The 17,162-nt window shown below is 41.3% G+C and overlaps 1 protein-coding gene across 2 annotated transcripts in view; it reads left to right on the top strand.

The window, feature by feature from the left end:
- The first annotated feature begins 617 nt into the window (after positions 1 to 617).
- LOC311617800 (phosphatidylinositol 3-kinase regulatory subunit gamma) overlaps positions 618 to 17,162 on the top strand; it is a 73,148-nt gene continuing 56,603 nt past the window's right edge. The window contains exons 1-2 of one of the 2 annotated variants that reach the window (XM_084874636.1): positions 618 to 812; positions 1,635 to 1,744. In XM_084874636.1, coding sequence (XP_084730762.1) covers positions 1,639 to 1,744 — 106 coding nt within the window. In that variant the 5' untranslated portion in view covers positions 618 to 812; positions 1,635 to 1,638. Of the gene's footprint in view, positions 813 to 840; positions 1,745 to 17,162 lie in introns of those variants that run through there. The other variant, XM_084874637.1, reaches the window with a different exon arrangement.

Raw genomic sequence — 17,162 nt, 5'->3', positions numbered from 1 at the left:
TTGGGGACCTCGACAACTTCGCCGGGGGGTTGGGGTGTGTGTGAAGAGGTCTGCGAGGAGGGGCTCTGCCCCGAGACCTCCTACGGACCCGAGGAGCGCGCGTCCCACCAAGCGCCCCCATGGGTCCGCTCCCCTCCTCCCCCGCGGCCAGCCCCGGCCCTCCCTCCCCCTCTCTCCACTCGTCCGGGTGGACCGAGCCTCCGCGGGAGCCTCGCCTGTCTCCGGGCAGCCTGAGGCCCGAGCGCCCGCCTAGCCTGTCAGTAACCGCCGTTTGCGCTTCCCTTTTCTTTTTTCTTTTTTTTTCTTCCTTCCCCCTCATCCTCGTCTTTCCTTCTCCCCCCGCTTCTGCCTTTGTCCCGCTTAGTAACTGAGCGCCGGCCAATCGCGGCCTCACCGGCCGGCACCGGCTGGCTCCTGATTGGCCCGCTCGCGGCGCGCAGCCGTCTCCCGCTCCTCCGCCGGAGCGAGGCAGACAAAAGACGCAGGCTCCGGGCTCGAGCAACCGGGAGCAGCCAATCGCAGGCCGCTCCCGCCGCTCTGCCTCCTCGCCCCGCCCCCCGCCCGCTCGCGTGCTCGGGGCACCGGCTCCTGGCGTGCGGCCAGCGCCCGGGCCGTACCATTCCGGTCGAGGCTTGGGTGGAGCGTGGACGGGTGATGAAGGAGCGGAAGCCCCGAGAGCATGGAGGGGAGAGTTGAACGCGGGGATGGAGGATAGTGTTAGCGTCTTTCCTCAGGCGCCTCACAGAATCCGCAGTCTGCCAGGGCCGGGTGGCGTGGAAGCGGCCGTGGGGGTGACGGCGGCCCCCGGCCCGGTGCGGGTGGGCGGCGCCTCAGCGGGGGAGCGCGGAGGCGGGGAAGGGTGTCCCCCTCCGCGCCGTTAAAATGAAACTAGTGACGGGAGTCCAGAGCAGAGCGTGAGGGACGCGGGCGCGGGCGGGCGTCTGTGCAGCCGGCGGCAGTCCCCCAGCCGAACGGAGCTCACTGACTGGACTCTCCAACGGGCCCCGAGCCCGAGCCCGAGGCTGCCGCAGCTTTGGGTCCGAGCCCGAACCCGCGGAGCCCGAGGCCGGCCCCTGAGGGGACCACTCTCTGCAGACCAGTGGGGACCCCGAAACTTGAATGCACTACCCAGCCCCCTTTTTATGCCTTCCTTTGTCACTTCTTCACCTTGCTCCCAGCAGGTTCTTTTTTTTCCGTTTTCTCTCTTCCTTCTTTTGTTCCGTCTTCATTCACCGAAGGACACAAAAGTGGCTTCCGCGGGAAGATTCGGAGGCGCTGGGAGCTCTCCCCTCTGAAGAGAGACCGCGTAGAAGGGATTTTTTTGGGAAGCCGCCGCTTAACCACCTTTGCCTCCCGGCCCCACTCCGCCCAGCCTCCTTGTGCCTCCCCCCGCGGGGAGCAAAGCCCGTCGATTGGAAATTCGGGGGCCTTTTGCTGGGTTCGGCAGAGGAGAGACGGGGAGGACCTCGTCCTCGTCCCGGTAGTTGCCTTGGACTTAATACCGGCCATTGGAAACGCTGAAGTCCATTTCCGAGTGGGACTTTTACAAATACATATATATATATTTTAAAGTATCAGATTAAAAAAAAACATATATGCTTTCTATATATTTCTGGACGACCCGCTCCTGACAGCGCGATGTACAATACGGTGTGGAGTATGGACCGCGATGACGCAGACTGGAGGGAGGTGATGATGCCCTATTCGACAGAACTGATATTTTATATTGAAATGGATCCTCCAGGTACTTGGGGAGAAGCAGAGAATTTTGTGACGGGTCTGGTGTGTGTGTGTGTGTGTGTGTGTGTGTGTGTATGTGTGTGTGTGTGTGTGTAACAGTATCTTGGTGATGTCTTCGGGGCAGAATTATCCCCGGGGTGCGCTGGCTCTGGGATGTGGGGGGTCAGGTTTTGCAGTTAGAGCTGCAGTAAAACTGCTGCTAGTTTTACACCGTTAAAGTTTGCAGTTAGGACCCTGATCCTATTGTCCTGCAAGGGTGGGGGTGGGGATCGGAGTGGGGGCGGGAGGGGAGACCCGACCTTTAATTTTTTTTTTTACTTTTTTTGCCTTTGAGTGTCGTTCAGGTTTTTGTCCCCCTCCCCCCAGTCCCATCCCCCTTCCTCCCATCCCCCCGCCTCTTTCTTTTTCAATTAAAGGTTCTTCTATTTGCAAAGGATGCATTATATCCCAGTCTTGAAGTCAGTCTTTCCCTTTGGGGGAATTCTTTAAAGCTTGTCATTTCTTACGTTTGTCTCTTTTGGTTCGTTGTTTTACCTTCGTTAACTTCTGAAACTGGCTTGCCAGTGTGATTATTCATTTTAAGACCCCTCCCCCCTTTTCTCTTAAAGAAACCAAATGCTGGTTAGTGATTTTCAAGGGTTGGGCGTTATTTATTTATTTATTTATTTATTTATTTTTATTCAGTCATGGCCTTAGTGTGAGGTTTTTCTTCTTCGGATATAGTCGCTCAGAGAGATATCTATGTGCAATATTTTATTACTCTTTCATTTGTGGTGATTTAACTTGATTTCTGGGATAGGGTTTGATGTAACCTCAATTCTTACATTAAAAAAGGAAGAACCTTCCTTGTGTGAATATATGTGATGTGTACATATATGTGATGGGTTTGGAGACATATAAAGTATACATATACTGTATTTCTACTTTAGAGCTTTGTCTGAGACCCCTACAGACATTTTGTGTGTCAGGTAGGAAAGGAAAAGGAAGGGAAAATGAAAAAGTTGGGTAATTTTTTCCCCCTTTAAAATCTACCCCATTTAATAATTATTAGCTGTCAGATTTTCAAACTGTGTTGGCAATTATGGACCGTGCTTTATGTAATGATTTTGAGTAAGTATAGAGGGCCTTTGTGACTCCCAATTTTTGTTGAGCATGAATTCGTTAGGTCTTTTAAAAATGTGTTATAGTTATACCTACAGAATGAATTGTGTCATTGGGGAATCTCAATTATTATAAGCCTATGTATTTTTGGAAACGTTAGAAAGGATTTGCGACCATGTAAGTGTAATGAAGTATAACTGCCTTATAGAATGTATGCAGAAATTATTTCCTGTGTCCTTGTGAACAGTGAATTATCCTCTTTGTTTTCCCCCCCAATTAGTCACAGTGTTAAATTATGCTATATTAAAAATTTACTAATGTTGAATCAACCTTTTTCACTCCTAATGATCACTTGGAATTTTTTTCTTTTCCCCTTCATTTTGGAGCCTTCATTATTTGCTTTTATAATTGTGACTACAATCCAGTTGCAGCTTTTCAGTGTTTCATAAAGTTTGTAAGATTTGCCATCCATCTATTGTGTGTATTTCCCCCTTTGTTCCCCCCAATGATAAAATGTCATTTCTATTAGATGCATTTGTCATTCATCTGAACGGAAATTAAGTACATCATTGGTTCCTCTCTTGTAAAAAGTAAGATAAATAATTTTAGATTTCTGTTGTTATAAGAATTATATATTCAGATTGCCTTAGAATCATACTGTGTCTTGTCTTACAGACATACAAAGGGATTTTGTTGGGCGGAGAAGTGAGTGGGGAGGAGGGGAGAAAATGAAGAAGGCACTAATGTTTGAAAAATGTGGGCCTAGTAGAAGAATATTGGCCAAGTTTAGTTGAGTTGTCCAAAAATGATTTTAAGAATAGATGGACTGTTATAATTATGTAGTGATGTGGGTCTTATGGCGTTATATAGAAAATTCTGATCCAAACTTTGAGTATTCCATGGCAGTAAACTTTGGAGTTATATGCATATGATGTTCTTTATTACTTTTTTTGTTCTGATCAAGACAAATTTCTTAGTGTAGAATATTGTTAGTTATTTCTAACAGCTTTTTAAAAAGGAAGCACACTTGGATATGCTGAATTGCCTATGAAGTGAATGATTTTTACTGGAAGTAATGGGAACATCAGCCTTGTTTTGTGTAATAAATTAAATTTTGAAACGTTTAAACTAAGTAAATTATTAGTAAGGAGGTTGCAGCATGTCCTGTATCTGACTTTTTCCTAGCTCCTCACCCAGATCAAGCTCTTAATATTTCTTACCTGGATTGGTATGATAGTGTACTAATTGTTGTCTCTTTCTATTCTGTCCAGTCCACAGCATCATTAAAGTATCACCTGATAATTTACCTTCCAATGGTAAATCTTCCAATGACTTTAAAAAACTACCAAAGGACTTCCCTTTGCCTACTGACTAAAGCTCCAGATTGCTTATCCTGCCATAGAAGTCCCTCTATTTTTGCTTCCAACATAATTTTCCTGTCTATTCTGCTGGAGTCCATCCTAAGTTCTATGTGAGCTATTTTGTATTTGCTATTCCTTGAAAGTATGTTTTTTTTCCTTTTTCTGGGTGCCTTTCATTCCCCATGGCTACTGGTTGAAATCTTACAATTGCTCGGGGCCCAGGTTAGGTGTGTTCTTTACCAGGATGTGTGTTCCCTGACCCTTCTGTTCTAAGACATCCCTCTTTCTTCTAGCCCTTTTCATGTCCAAAGCTTGTAGATAGTGGTCTGTTAGCTAGTACTTTAGTTTTGACACTGTTACTGTTTTTATTTTGGGAAGATATAATCAATGATTTCTTTTTTAAATTAGTGGATACAATTAAAAAATATATATATATATATATTGATTTTTTTACAGAGAAGAAGGGAGAGGGATAGATAGTTAGAAACATCGATGAGAGAGAAACATCATCCCCTCTGGGGATGTGCCAGCAATCAAGGTACATGCTCTTGACCAGAATCGAACCTGGGACCCTTCAGTCTGCAGGCTGCTCTATCCACTGAGCCAAATTGGTTAGGGCAGATACAATTTTTTTTAGGGTTGTATGTGGACCTTTTTTGTTCTGATCAAGACAAATTTCTGAAATTATCTTTCGAGCAGCAACATCCCTTCAGTAGTAATTAGAAAATTAAATGCTTCAATTGTTTGGCACAACATAAATTATAGAAAGGGCTATAAAATGGTTCTCAATTTTTTTTTGGTCTGAGTGCTTAAAATTTTTTTAAAAATTGATTTCAGAGAGGAAAGGAGAGGGAGAAAGAGATAGAAACATCAATGATGAGAGAGAATCATTGATCGGCTACTTCCTGCACACTCCCCACTGGGGATGGAGCCTGCAACCCAGATATGTGCCCTTGACTAGAATCGAACCCGGGACCCTTCAGTCCACAGGCTGATGCTCTGTCTACTGAGCCAAAGCAACTACTTGTTTTATACTCTTAAAAATTATTAAGAGCAATAAAATATATTTAAAAATTGTGCTCGCTTCGGCAGCACATATACTAAAATTGGAACGATACAGAGAAGATTAGCATGGCCCCTGTGCAAGGATGACACGCAAATTCGTGAAGCGTTCCATTTAAAAAAAAAAAAAAAAAAATATATATATATATATATATATATATATATATATATATATATATATATATTTAAAAATTATTGAGAATCCCGAGGGGGGCAAAAAAAAAAATCAATAAAATATGTAAAAAAAAAAATAATGATCATGATATTAACAAGTATCTCAAATCTCATATATTCAATATTTTATAGGAAAACAAGATTCCAGAACCAAAGGTGTTGGTTTTTCCTTCAAATATTTAAAGAACAAACTTTTATGAGATGTAAGAAGGTACATGAGAGTACACATGTATTTAGTAGGGTGATTCATAGTTTCTTATAATTCCCATGCTCTTTCCTATCCATTTTCTTCTTAGAATGTCCCTGGAAAGGGAGTAGATCATTTTCAACCCAATCGTAAGGTGAGAAAGTTGAGATCAAATAGTTTAAATGACTTCCCCAAGGTTCTTGAAGTTCATGTCCCTGCCTCGCACCATTATGATGAAACGCCTTGCTCCTTGTAAAAACTCCGTGGGGTGTAATAAAATTGAATTTGATTATCAAAAAAAAAAAAAAAAAATTATTGAGAATCCCAAAAGACCTTCTGTTTGAGTTACATCTATTTTAAAAAAAATATATTTTATTGAATTTTTACAGAGAGGAAGAGAGGGATAGAGAGTTAGAAACATCGATGAGAAAGAATCATCGATCAGCTGCCCTCTGTACATCTCCCACTGGGGATGTGCCTGTAACCAAGGTACATGCCCCTGACCGGAATTGAACCCAGGACCCTTCAGTCCGCAAGCCAACGCTCTATCCATTGAGCCAAACCGGTTTTGGCTGAGTTATATCTATTGAAATTTACTGGATTAAAATAAAAATGAGGAACTTAAAAATATTTAATTCATTCACAAATAATAAAATGTTATATGTTAATATCGATATGTAACAACTTTTTCAATAAAAATATATTTTCTTTTAAAAAATATATATTTACTGATTTTAGAGAGAAAGGTAGAGAGAGGGGAACATCAGTGATGAGAGAGAATCATTGATCAGCTGCTTCCTGCATGTCCCCTGCTGTGGATCCAGCCCCCAACTTGGGGATGTGCCCTGACCAGGAATCTAACTGATCTCCTGATTCATAGGTCAGTTCTTAGCCATTGAGCCACGCTGACCGGGCAAAAAATTATATTTTTTTAAAAAGTGATGAGTGGCATTGTTTTATTTTCTATTTTTGCAAATAACTTTAATGTCTGGCATAACAGAACACATCAAAATTTTCATGTCTGCTCCTGCATTCATTCTGTTAAGATATTACAGTTCATAGCCTCTGGAAAGCTCCACTGTACAGTTGTGAAAGAATAAGAGTGCAAAAGACAAATCATGTCTTAGTAATACTATGAAAAGTATTTAAAAAATATTTTATTGATTTTGTACAGAGAGGAAGGGAGAGGGATAGAGAGCTAGAAACATCAATGAGAGAGAAACATAGACCAGCTGCCTCCTGCACAGCCCCCACCGGGGGTGTGCCCGCAACCAAGGTACATGCCCTTGACCGGAATCGAACCCGGGACCTTCCAGTCCGCAGGCCAACGCTCTATCCACTGAGCCAAACCGGTTCTGGCCTATGAAAAGTATTTTTGACCTCTTGGACCATCAGAAAGGGTTTAGAACTATTAGTCCAGAAGTTACCTGACTACATGATTTGATGGCCAACCTAGAAAAATGTCATGACCTTTTTTGAAATCAGATGAAAAGATTGTTTTAGGAAATTAACTTACTCTAGCATACTTGGTATTTTCATCCTAGTAAACTTTAGATTAACATTCTGATGGAGAAACTGGTGCACTGGTCCTGTGGTTGGGGAAAAGATCTGTGGAGAAACACATTGAAGAAATAGGTCACCTGCCACCCTATGGTCCTTATTGTTAACAGGTTGGGTATTCTATTTCTGTGGTTGAATTATTCTTTATAACTCTGACATTGGATGGGTTTCATCTTATATGAATGCTTCTCCTATGTGTGGTAAGGTATTTCTTTTATAAGCAAGGTGTCAGCTTTCTTTTTATTTTTTTTCTCAATCCTCACCCGAGGATATTTTTTCCATTGATTTTCTAGAGAGAGTGGAAAAGAGAAAGGAGCGTGTGAAGGAGAGAAACATTGATTGGTTTCCTCCCACACATGCTCCTATGTGGTGGGGAACCTGCAACCCTTGACTGGGAATCGAACCTGAGATGCTTTGGTCTGAGGGCACACTCTAACCACTCAGTAAAACCAGCCAGGGCAGGTGTCAGTTTTTAATGATATTGTAGTATGGGACAAATCTATATACTAGTATATAAAAGGCTAATATGCAAAGTGTCCCCTTGGGAGTTTGCCCAGGAGAACAGGGGTTCGATTGCTTGCTATGATGTGCGCTGACTATCCGGGTGGCGCAGAACATGGCGGGTGACCAGCGACTGGTGACCAGCAGCGGCTGCAGGGCGATTAGGGAAGGAGGGAAGGAGGAGGCGGGGAGGCCAGAGGGAACTCCGTGGTGGCAGTGTGCGGGTGGTGAGGAAAGGGGATGAGGAGGTGGAGTGGGGGAAAGAACCATGCAGAGGTGGAACTGTGCAGTGGCAGGGCATGGGCAGCAAGGGAAGGAGGAGCGGGGAAGTAGGGAGGGAACCTATCAGCCCTGATCGCAGAACAGGCCTAGGGACCCTACCTTTGCATGAATTTCGTGCACCAATCCTTTAGTGTTAATATAATCAAATAATATAAAAGCTATGCCATTTTGCATTTTATTGAGAAAGATTGTTAGTGCTTTTATGGAATATATTATAGTTTATAGTATAACCAACTGTTTCATGAAGGTATGGTGATTCTCCATTGCATAATGCTTTTAAATTTTATTTTCATTATTGTTTTTACACTGAATGCCTTTATATTTTTCTTATAATGTAAAAGAGATTGGACATGTTTATGGTCACCATATTTAATGAGGTAGGTAGAAAAATAATTACAGATATGTCTATGTGATATAATTTTTATTGGTATTAAAGGGGATTCAGATTGAGTGAAAAGAAAGAACACAAGTTTTGGAAACAGGTGATATGGATTTCAAACCTGGCTTTGCTTCTTACCCTGCTCAAGGTTATATGGCCAGTACTTAGCCTCTCTGAGCATCTATTTTCTCTCTTGTAAAATTGAGCTAATACCTACCTTTCAGAATTGTTCTGGGGATTAGATGTACTATATCTAGCATGGTGTTTGGCACATGGAATGTATCCAGTTCATTGTAGCTTATGTCTTAAAGCATATTGATATCATATAATTATTCCACATCTGTCTCTTTGGATACTTTTGTAGACAAATTTTTTTGAGCTATCTCGTCTCATTCTTTTCTTCATCCTTGACATTTAAACTGGGACCATTTTGCTTTTAGAAGAGTTTTTTTTGGGTCTTTTCTAGTTATAACATCTCAGGAATCTATGGAAATGTCATTCCAAGTCATCCTTTCTTTTTAGTTTCTATTGCCCTTGCCCAGCACCAGTTCCATAGCACCTCACATTTGAAATAATTTGTAATGATGGTAATAGATGCTAACATTTGTTGACTATTTTTATAGGCCAAGCACTATAGTAAATGCTTTTATATGTACTGTTTCTTTCAGCCACATAACAACCTTATGAAGTAGGCATTATTGTTATCCTACATTACAGACAGGAAATAGACTTAGATATGTTTAGTAACTTATTCAATGCTTCATAGCTAGTAAGTAGCAGAGCAGGTCTTTCTGACTGATAATGCCCAGGTTCTTAACTAGTACCTCCTAACTGTTTTTAATTTCTTTTCCCTTTCCCCCATAAGTTTATCTTGAATTTTTCAGTCAGATTAATTATACTGAAATGTTATTTTCATTGTCTTAACACTCTATTTAGAAATAATCAGTAGCTCTCCATTTTAAAAAAAATATATTTTATTGATTTTTTACAGAGAGGAGGAGAGAGGGATGGAGAGCTAGAAATGTCGATGAGAGAGAAACATCGACCAGCTGCCTCTTGCACACCCCCTATTGGGGATGTGCCCGCAACCAACGTACATGCCCTTGACCAGATTCGAACCCGGGACCTTTCAGTCCACAGACCGACGCTCTATCATTGAGCCAAACCAGTTTCGGCAGTAGCTCTCTATTTAAAAAAAAAAATACATTTTATTGATTTTTTATAGAGTGGAAGAGAGAGGGATAGAGAGTTAAAAACATCGATGAGAGAGAATCACCAATCAGCTGCCTCTTGCACACCCTGTACTGGGGATGTGTCCCCAACCAAGGTACATGCTCTTGACCGGAATCGAACCCGGGATCTTTCAGTCCGCAGGCTGACACTCTATCCACTGAGCCAAGCCGGTTTCGGCAGTAGCTCTCTATTTTTTATGCATATTTTAAGAGATCATATTCTTAAACTTGGCATATGTGACCTTTAGTAATATGGCATCAACTTACATTTCCAACTTAATTACTTATCCTCTCTTCTCATTTCTCTTGTAGCCCAACTCCTTGCTATCCTCTGAATATATTGTACCTTGCTTAGTCCCAACTCCAACCTTTTGCTTATGCTGCTTCTTGTATTTAGACTAGGGGCCAGATTGCATGAATTCATGCACATTGAAAGGAAATCAATTAGAAGAAATATTTTAATATCACTATTTACCTTTTCTCTATAATAGAAGTGTCTACCAAATTCATGATTGACAATGACAGATTGAAACATCACATGCGATTAGTGCCAGCGAGAGCTTTAGGTGTATCATGCATGTGTAAATCAACTTAGCCTTTTATAGATATAGAATGAATTTGCTTAATTAGACCTGCTTTCTGATTTAGCTAAACTTTTTCCAGTCCAGTGAAGCATCCCAACTTCTCTTTCAGGTAATTGTCAGCAACACAGCAGTAAATATCAACACAAAGCAGATTATTATTATAGATCATGCAGGGAGAACAAAGGCTAAAATATTTAACTGAAGTAGTGTTTGACTATATTCTACACAGTGAGGAAACCTGAAGTCATTTTCTTTTTTTTTCTTTTCTTTTTCTTTTTTTTTTTTTTTATTATTAGATCCCTGGAAATTTTTTTTTTTTAAATATATTTTATTGATTTTTTTTGCCCCCCCCCCTTCCTCCCATACATACCCTCCCTCCCCAGAGTTTTATGTCCATTGGTTGTACTTATATGCATGTACACAAGTCCCTGAAGTCATTTTCAAGGTCCACCATTTTTTACTTCTTTTCAGTCGGGTCAAGTTTCTAAGCTTTCTAAATCTCTGTTCTCCAGCTAATGCAAAGAAAATAAGATTCCACCAAGGCCCCTATCTACTTACTCCAGGACTTCTGTGAGAATCAAATGAGATGAGGCAGGTGAAAATGCTACATAGACATTTGGTTAAAGTGTAAAATGTTTCCATCTGTGTTCTTGGGCTGAAGAAACTGCAGGGAGGCTAGGCTAGTCACTAGGGAGAGGAAGCTGGGTGTTGCTACATGACGTCATTACCTGGAGCCCACAGTAACCATTTCCTGGGTGGGCTGGAGGCTGAATTTTGTGTCATGGAGGCTTGGCAGTATTGGCTGCCATTTGGTGGGGTGATGCTCAGGGCTGGTGGTGGGGCCTGTATCCCACTTGGGGGAAGTTGAGTGTTAGTTTGTCAGCGCCAGGTCTGTGGTGCTAGCCAGTGGGCATCATGGCAGCTCCTGTGTTGAGTGCCCCTGGTGGTCAGTGCATGTCATAGAGACTGGTTGGACAGTAGGAGGGACACTTAGCATATTAGCCTTTTATGTATATAGATTATGCCCATCCCATCCCCATCTTTTCTTCCTCCAAAAGTTCTAACACTGAACCCCTTAATTATCTAGGGCTATGGTATATTATTTTGATACAAAATAAAGTTTTATATTATGGTATTTATTTAAAAAATATAATTTATCTCAAGTTTCAAGAAAGCTTCTTGAGGTCAAGCTATTGTATTTCTTTTGTATCCTTTTAATTTAATTTAATTTTTAAGTATATATATATATATATATATATATATATATATATATATTTATTGATTGATTTTTACAGAGAGGAAGGGAGAGGGATAGAGAGCTAGAAACATTGATGAGAGAGAAACATCACTCAGCTGCCTCCTGCACACTTCCCACTGGGGATGTGCCCCCAACCAAGGTACATGCCCTTGACCAGAATTGAACCTGGGACCCTTCAGTCCGCAGGCCGATGCTCTATCCACCAGTTAGGGCTTTTTTGTATTCTTTTCTATTTTAAGGACTTAAAATTTGTTTTTAGAGAGAGAAGAATGGAGAAGGAGGGGGAGAGAGAAAAACAAATGTGATAGTGAAAAATCCATGGGCTGTCTTCTGCACACACCCCCCCCCCCCCCCCCCCCCCCGCCCCCATATTGGGGATCGAGCCTGAAACCCAGGCATGTGCCCTGACTGGGAATTGAATTTAGTGCATGGGAATGCCTAACCAACTGAACCACTCCAGCCAGGGCTTTTGTATCTATTTTTTCTCTAAACACTGAATGCCCAAATATTTTGTTAAATCTTAGGCCTGTGAACCCAACCATCTTCATTTTGTGGCTTAAATTTTAAAATGTTTTCATATTTATTATCAACATATGACCTTTAAACTTATAGAGGAAATTTGTTCTAACAAAGGAAATAATGAAAAAAATTCAATACTTAATGTTATTTACAAAATTTTATATTTTTGAATAAAGGTCATTTAAAATTTCTTGAAGCATTAAAATGGTAAGGTTTTGAAAGTTTGTTAGGTTAGTTTTACTCAGCTCTGGGCCAAATGTAGATTTAAGTTACCCAGTGGGTTATTATAGTATAATAATTAAATTTAGAGTGTGTAGGACTTGACTTGGGATAACAAGAGAGTCAGCCATCAAGCCTTATAAGATCAATTTCTAAATTGTTAACCCACATGCGGTATATTTGTTATTCCTTGTACCTATTTGTAAGTTCATATAGAGTAAAAGGGTTATCTTATATTTTAAAAAATATGCTGTTGGCTAGGTCCAGTTACAGAGAGGAAAGGAGAGGGAGAGAGAGAGAGAGAGAAACATCAATGATGAGAATCATTGTTCAGCTGCCTCCTGCACGCCCCCTACTAGGGATCGAGCCCGCAACCCAGGCATGTACCTAGACTGGGAGTTGAACCATTACCTCTTGGTTCATAGGTCATTGCTCAACCACTGAGCCACGCTAGCCATGCAAGGCCTTCTTCATATGAGTTGTTTGTGCTAGAAAAGTTGTGTTTTAGAGTTTATTCTTTCATATGTATTATTCTTTTTAACTTTCTAACTCTACAAGAGTCACTCAATATGGTACAATTCATATTGAACTTCTAATGTCCATTTGTAGAATTAACCACACACTTTTTTGAGATTAGTTCTGGGATATGTTTCATAGAAAAGTATTTAGTTCATAAGTTTTCAGCTGCAAGCATCAGAACCTACTTCAAAATGGCTTAAGAAATAAGAAATTTTATCTTCTCATAGAATAGGTTTCCAAGTTGCTTGATCATAGCAGTTCAACAATGTCAGTAGAAACCCATATTCTTTCCATTGCTCAAGTCTATTCTTGTGATTGGCTTCATCCTCAGGGTAGCAGCAAAAAGGTGGTTAGTGATTTCAGGCAACATCATACATAAGTTTCTAAAAGAAGAAATGTCTCTTCCTGTGCCTCCTTTTGGAGAGAGGAAATGTTCTCCCAAAACCTCTAATGTATCTTTTTGACCAGAATTAGATAATATTCTCATTGCTGAAGCAATCACTATTGATTACTTTTGAATCAACTATGTCTATGCCTGATTCTGGAGAGGTGTTGACTTCTCCATGGTATTATATTAGAGAGTGGTTCTGTTTGGAACAATAAAGGATGACAGCCAGGAAGGCAATCAACAGTGGCCACTCTGGAAAGTAATTGGAGGACCACAACTATTTTATTTTTAAAACTAGAGGCCCGGCACATGAAATTCATGCACGGGGTGGGGGTGGGGGTGTCCCTCTGCCCAGCGTGCACTCTCTCTAATCTGGGACATCTTGAGGGATGTTAAACTACCCATTTAGACCCGATCCCACCAGGGCAGTCGGACATCCCTCTCACAATCCAGGACTGCTGGCTCCCAACTGCTCACCTGCCTGCCTTCCTGATTGCATCTAACCGCTTCTGCCTGCCAGCCTAATCACCCCCTAACCAATCCCATGCCAGACTGATTGATGTCTAACTGCTCCCCTGCCAGCCTGTTTTCCCCCAATTTCCCTCCTCTGCCAGCCTGGCCATTCCTAACTGCCCTCCCCTACAGGGTTGATCGCCTCCAATTGCCCTCCCTTGTAGGCCTGATGCCACTCAACTGCCCTCTCCTGCTGGCCATCTTGTATCCACATGGGGGCAGGATCTTTGACCACATGGGGGCAGCCATCTTGTGTGTTGGAGTGATGGTCAATCTGCATATTACTTTTATTACATAGGATTTTATTGATTTCAGAGAAAGGAAGTGGGAGGGAAGGAGAGAGAGAGAGAGGAAGAGAGAGAGAGAGAGAGAGAGGGAGAGAGAGAGAGAAACATCTAAGATGATAATTATTGATCAGCTGCCTCCTTCATGCTCCCTACTGGGATTTAGGCCACAACCCAGGCATGTGCCCTGACCAGGAATTGAACTGTGACCACCTGATTTATGGGGTTGGCGCTCAACCACTGAACCAAACCAGCTGTGCTATTTTCATAGTTGTCTTTATGTTTGTAAATAAAAAGAATTGACAAATTATTATTTTTTCTTTTTTTAAAACTAAAATCTAGTTGTGGGAAACCCAGTTTTATTTTCTGAATTGGAATTCACAGGGGCACACACTATTATTGTGAGTTAAATATAAGACAGGCCTTTTCCTGTTTTTCTTTTGAGTAGTTCTGGTTGACAGTTTCCTTATTTGAGGTGTGGAATAAAGTTTATTAGTATATCAAGTGAGTGTGAAAGAGCATTTTGTTAATCAGCTTAACAATAACCCACAACCTTCGGACCAACTATGAAAGAGCATTTTGAAAAACTAAATTCCAAATTCCAAAGTTTAGTAAATTACATAATAAGCTGGGGACCTGTGAAATAATTTATGACTTGAATGACTAGCCTTAAAAGTTAGGACTCTAAAGTAACCCATAGATCATGTCTTTCTTTTTTTTTTCTTAATAAATTTATTGGGGTGACATTGTCAACATGAACGTAGAGATTTCATGTGTAGGTTTCTGTGTTACAAGATCTGTATATTGCACCATGTGCCCATCACCCAAAGTCAGATCTCTGTCGCTTTACATTAGGACCCCTTTCTCCTCCCACCCCATTACCTCTGGCTACCAGCACACTGCTGTTTGTGTTCTTTTTATTTTTTTAATCTTTATTGTTCAGATTATTACAGTTGTTCCTCTATTCCCGCCCCCCCACCCCATAGCTGCCCTCCATCTGGTTACCATCCCACCCTCTGCCCTTACCACCCACCCACTGTCCTCATCCATAGGTATATGATTTTTATCCAGTCTCTTCCTGCACCCCCCACAACCCCTTTTCCCCCAAGGAATGTCAGTCCACTCCCTTTCTATGACGCTGATTCTATTATAATCACCAGATTATTCTGTTAATCAGATTTTTTATTCACTTATTTTTAGATTCACTGTTGATATGTATTTGTTGTTCATAATTTTTATCTTTACCTTTTTCTTCTTCTTCCTCTTAAAGAATATCCTTCAGCATTTCATGTAATCCTGGTTTGGTGGTGATGAACTCCTTTAGCTTTCTCTTGTTTGTGAAGCTCTTTATCTGACCTTCAATTCTGAATGATAACTTTGCTGGGTAGAGTAATTTTGGTTGTAGGTTCTTGTTGTTCATCACTTTGAATATTTCTTGCTACTCCTGTCAGGCCTGCATAGTTTCTGTTGAGAAATCAGCTGACAGTCATATGGGTACTCCCTTGTAGGTAACTAACTGTTTTTCTCTTGCTCTTTGTCTTTTGCTCTTGGCATTTTAATTATGATGTGTCTTGGTGTGGTCCTCTTTGGGTTCCTTTTGTTTGAGGTTCTGTGCACTTCCTGGACTTGTAAGTCTATTTCTTTCACCAGGTGAGGGAAGTTTTCTGTCATTATTTCTTCAAATAGGTTTCAATATTTTGCTCTCTCTCTTCTTCTGGCACCCCAATAATTTGAATGTTGGTACGCTTAAAGTTGTCCCAGAGGCTCCTTACACTATCTTCATATTTTTGTATTCTTTTTTTTCTTTTGCTTTTCCAGTTGGGTTTTTTTGCTTCTTTGTATTTCAAATCTTTGATTTGATTCCTGTGATCCTCTAGTCTGCTGTTGGATCTCTGTATATTATTCTTTATTTCAGTCAGTGGATGCTTAATTTTTAGTTGGTCCTTTTCATATTCTTGAGGTTCTCACTAAATTTATTGGCGGTTTCTAGGAAATTCTTGAAAAACCTTATAACCATGTTTTTGAACTCTATATCCAGTCATTTGCTTTCCTCCTTTTCTTTCATTTGTGACCTGTTTCTTTGTCTCCACAATTTGGCTGCTTCCCTGTATTGATAGAGTGGCTTTGTGTGATAGGTGTCTTCTAGGGCCCAGTGGCTCAGCCTCCCCAGATACCTGAGGTGGACACTCTAGGTGCACTCTTTTGTGGGCTGTGTGCACAGTCTTGCTGTAGTTAAGCCTTGATTCTTATTGGTATCACTGGGAGGAATTGACCTCAAGACCAGTTGGCTGTGAGGATCAGCTGTGTGTTTGATGGGAGAACTTCTGTGCTAGAGACACCCTCTGAGGCAAGACTTGCTTTAGTGGGGCTTTGGTGCTCACTGAGTCTGTACCCTGAGCACCAAATGGATCTGAGGAGTTGTCCCTTATGGATCTGAGGAGTTGTAATCTGGATAGACCTACTCTGACCCCTGGGTACACTCGCTCTTGGAAACTCCAAGGAGGTGCTAATTTAGCCTCTGTCTGAGGCCACCCAGCAGGAGCTACTGAGAGATTTGCAGATTCCTCTTCTTTGTTTGAGGTTTAGAGGTGCTCAGATGAGCCCAACTGTGAAGCAACACAAACTTCTGTGGGGCTTTGGGCCTTCTTTTGGATGTTCTGAGTCTCTGTGTCTCAGCTGCAGTTTGATAGGCAATTTTAGATTTCAAGGGACCAGGCCATTCATATGCAAAAGCCTCTGCACACAGCTTGGGTTGGGCAGAGTCTCAGGGCGGAGCAAACACCAATAGCTTCCCGTCAGCCCTGCTCTAAGGGAGAAAGCACCTCTGAGAGAAAGCCGCCTTTGACTGAGAGTGACTTGGGCCTCTCCTTTAATTCCTAGGGATCAACCATGAGCATTTAGAATAGAGTTGCTAGATAGAATACATGTAATATGTCGAATGCAACATTTGGGACATATTTATACTAAAAAATTATTTGTTGTTTATCTGATATTCACATTTAACTGAATATGCCAACCCTTATTTAGAGAGATGTTAGACAGTTGACTAAACAGTATTTTTTACTATTCCCTATGTTAACAGCCTGGGTAGATGCAGAATTGTTGAAGTACCTTAGTATATTTTAGGAACTGTAAGTAATTCAGTTTTGTTGAAATATAATGTGTGTGATAGGAAGTGGTGGAACATGAGTCTGGAGAGGTAGATGAGGGCCAAATCATGAACGGTCCTGAATGCTACAATTAAGGTTGTATTTTATCCTGTGGGTAGTTGGGAAGCTACTGACTGACTGGTTTCAAGT

This window comes from Pipistrellus hanaki, assembly GCF_964339955.1.
Source record: "Pipistrellus hanaki genome assembly, chromosome: 2".
In the NCBI taxonomy this organism is placed as follows: Eukaryota; Metazoa; Chordata; class Mammalia; order Chiroptera; family Vespertilionidae; genus Pipistrellus; species Pipistrellus hanaki.
Note: the sequence above shows the minus strand (reverse complement) of the source record. Positions and strands in the feature narration are given on the sequence as shown.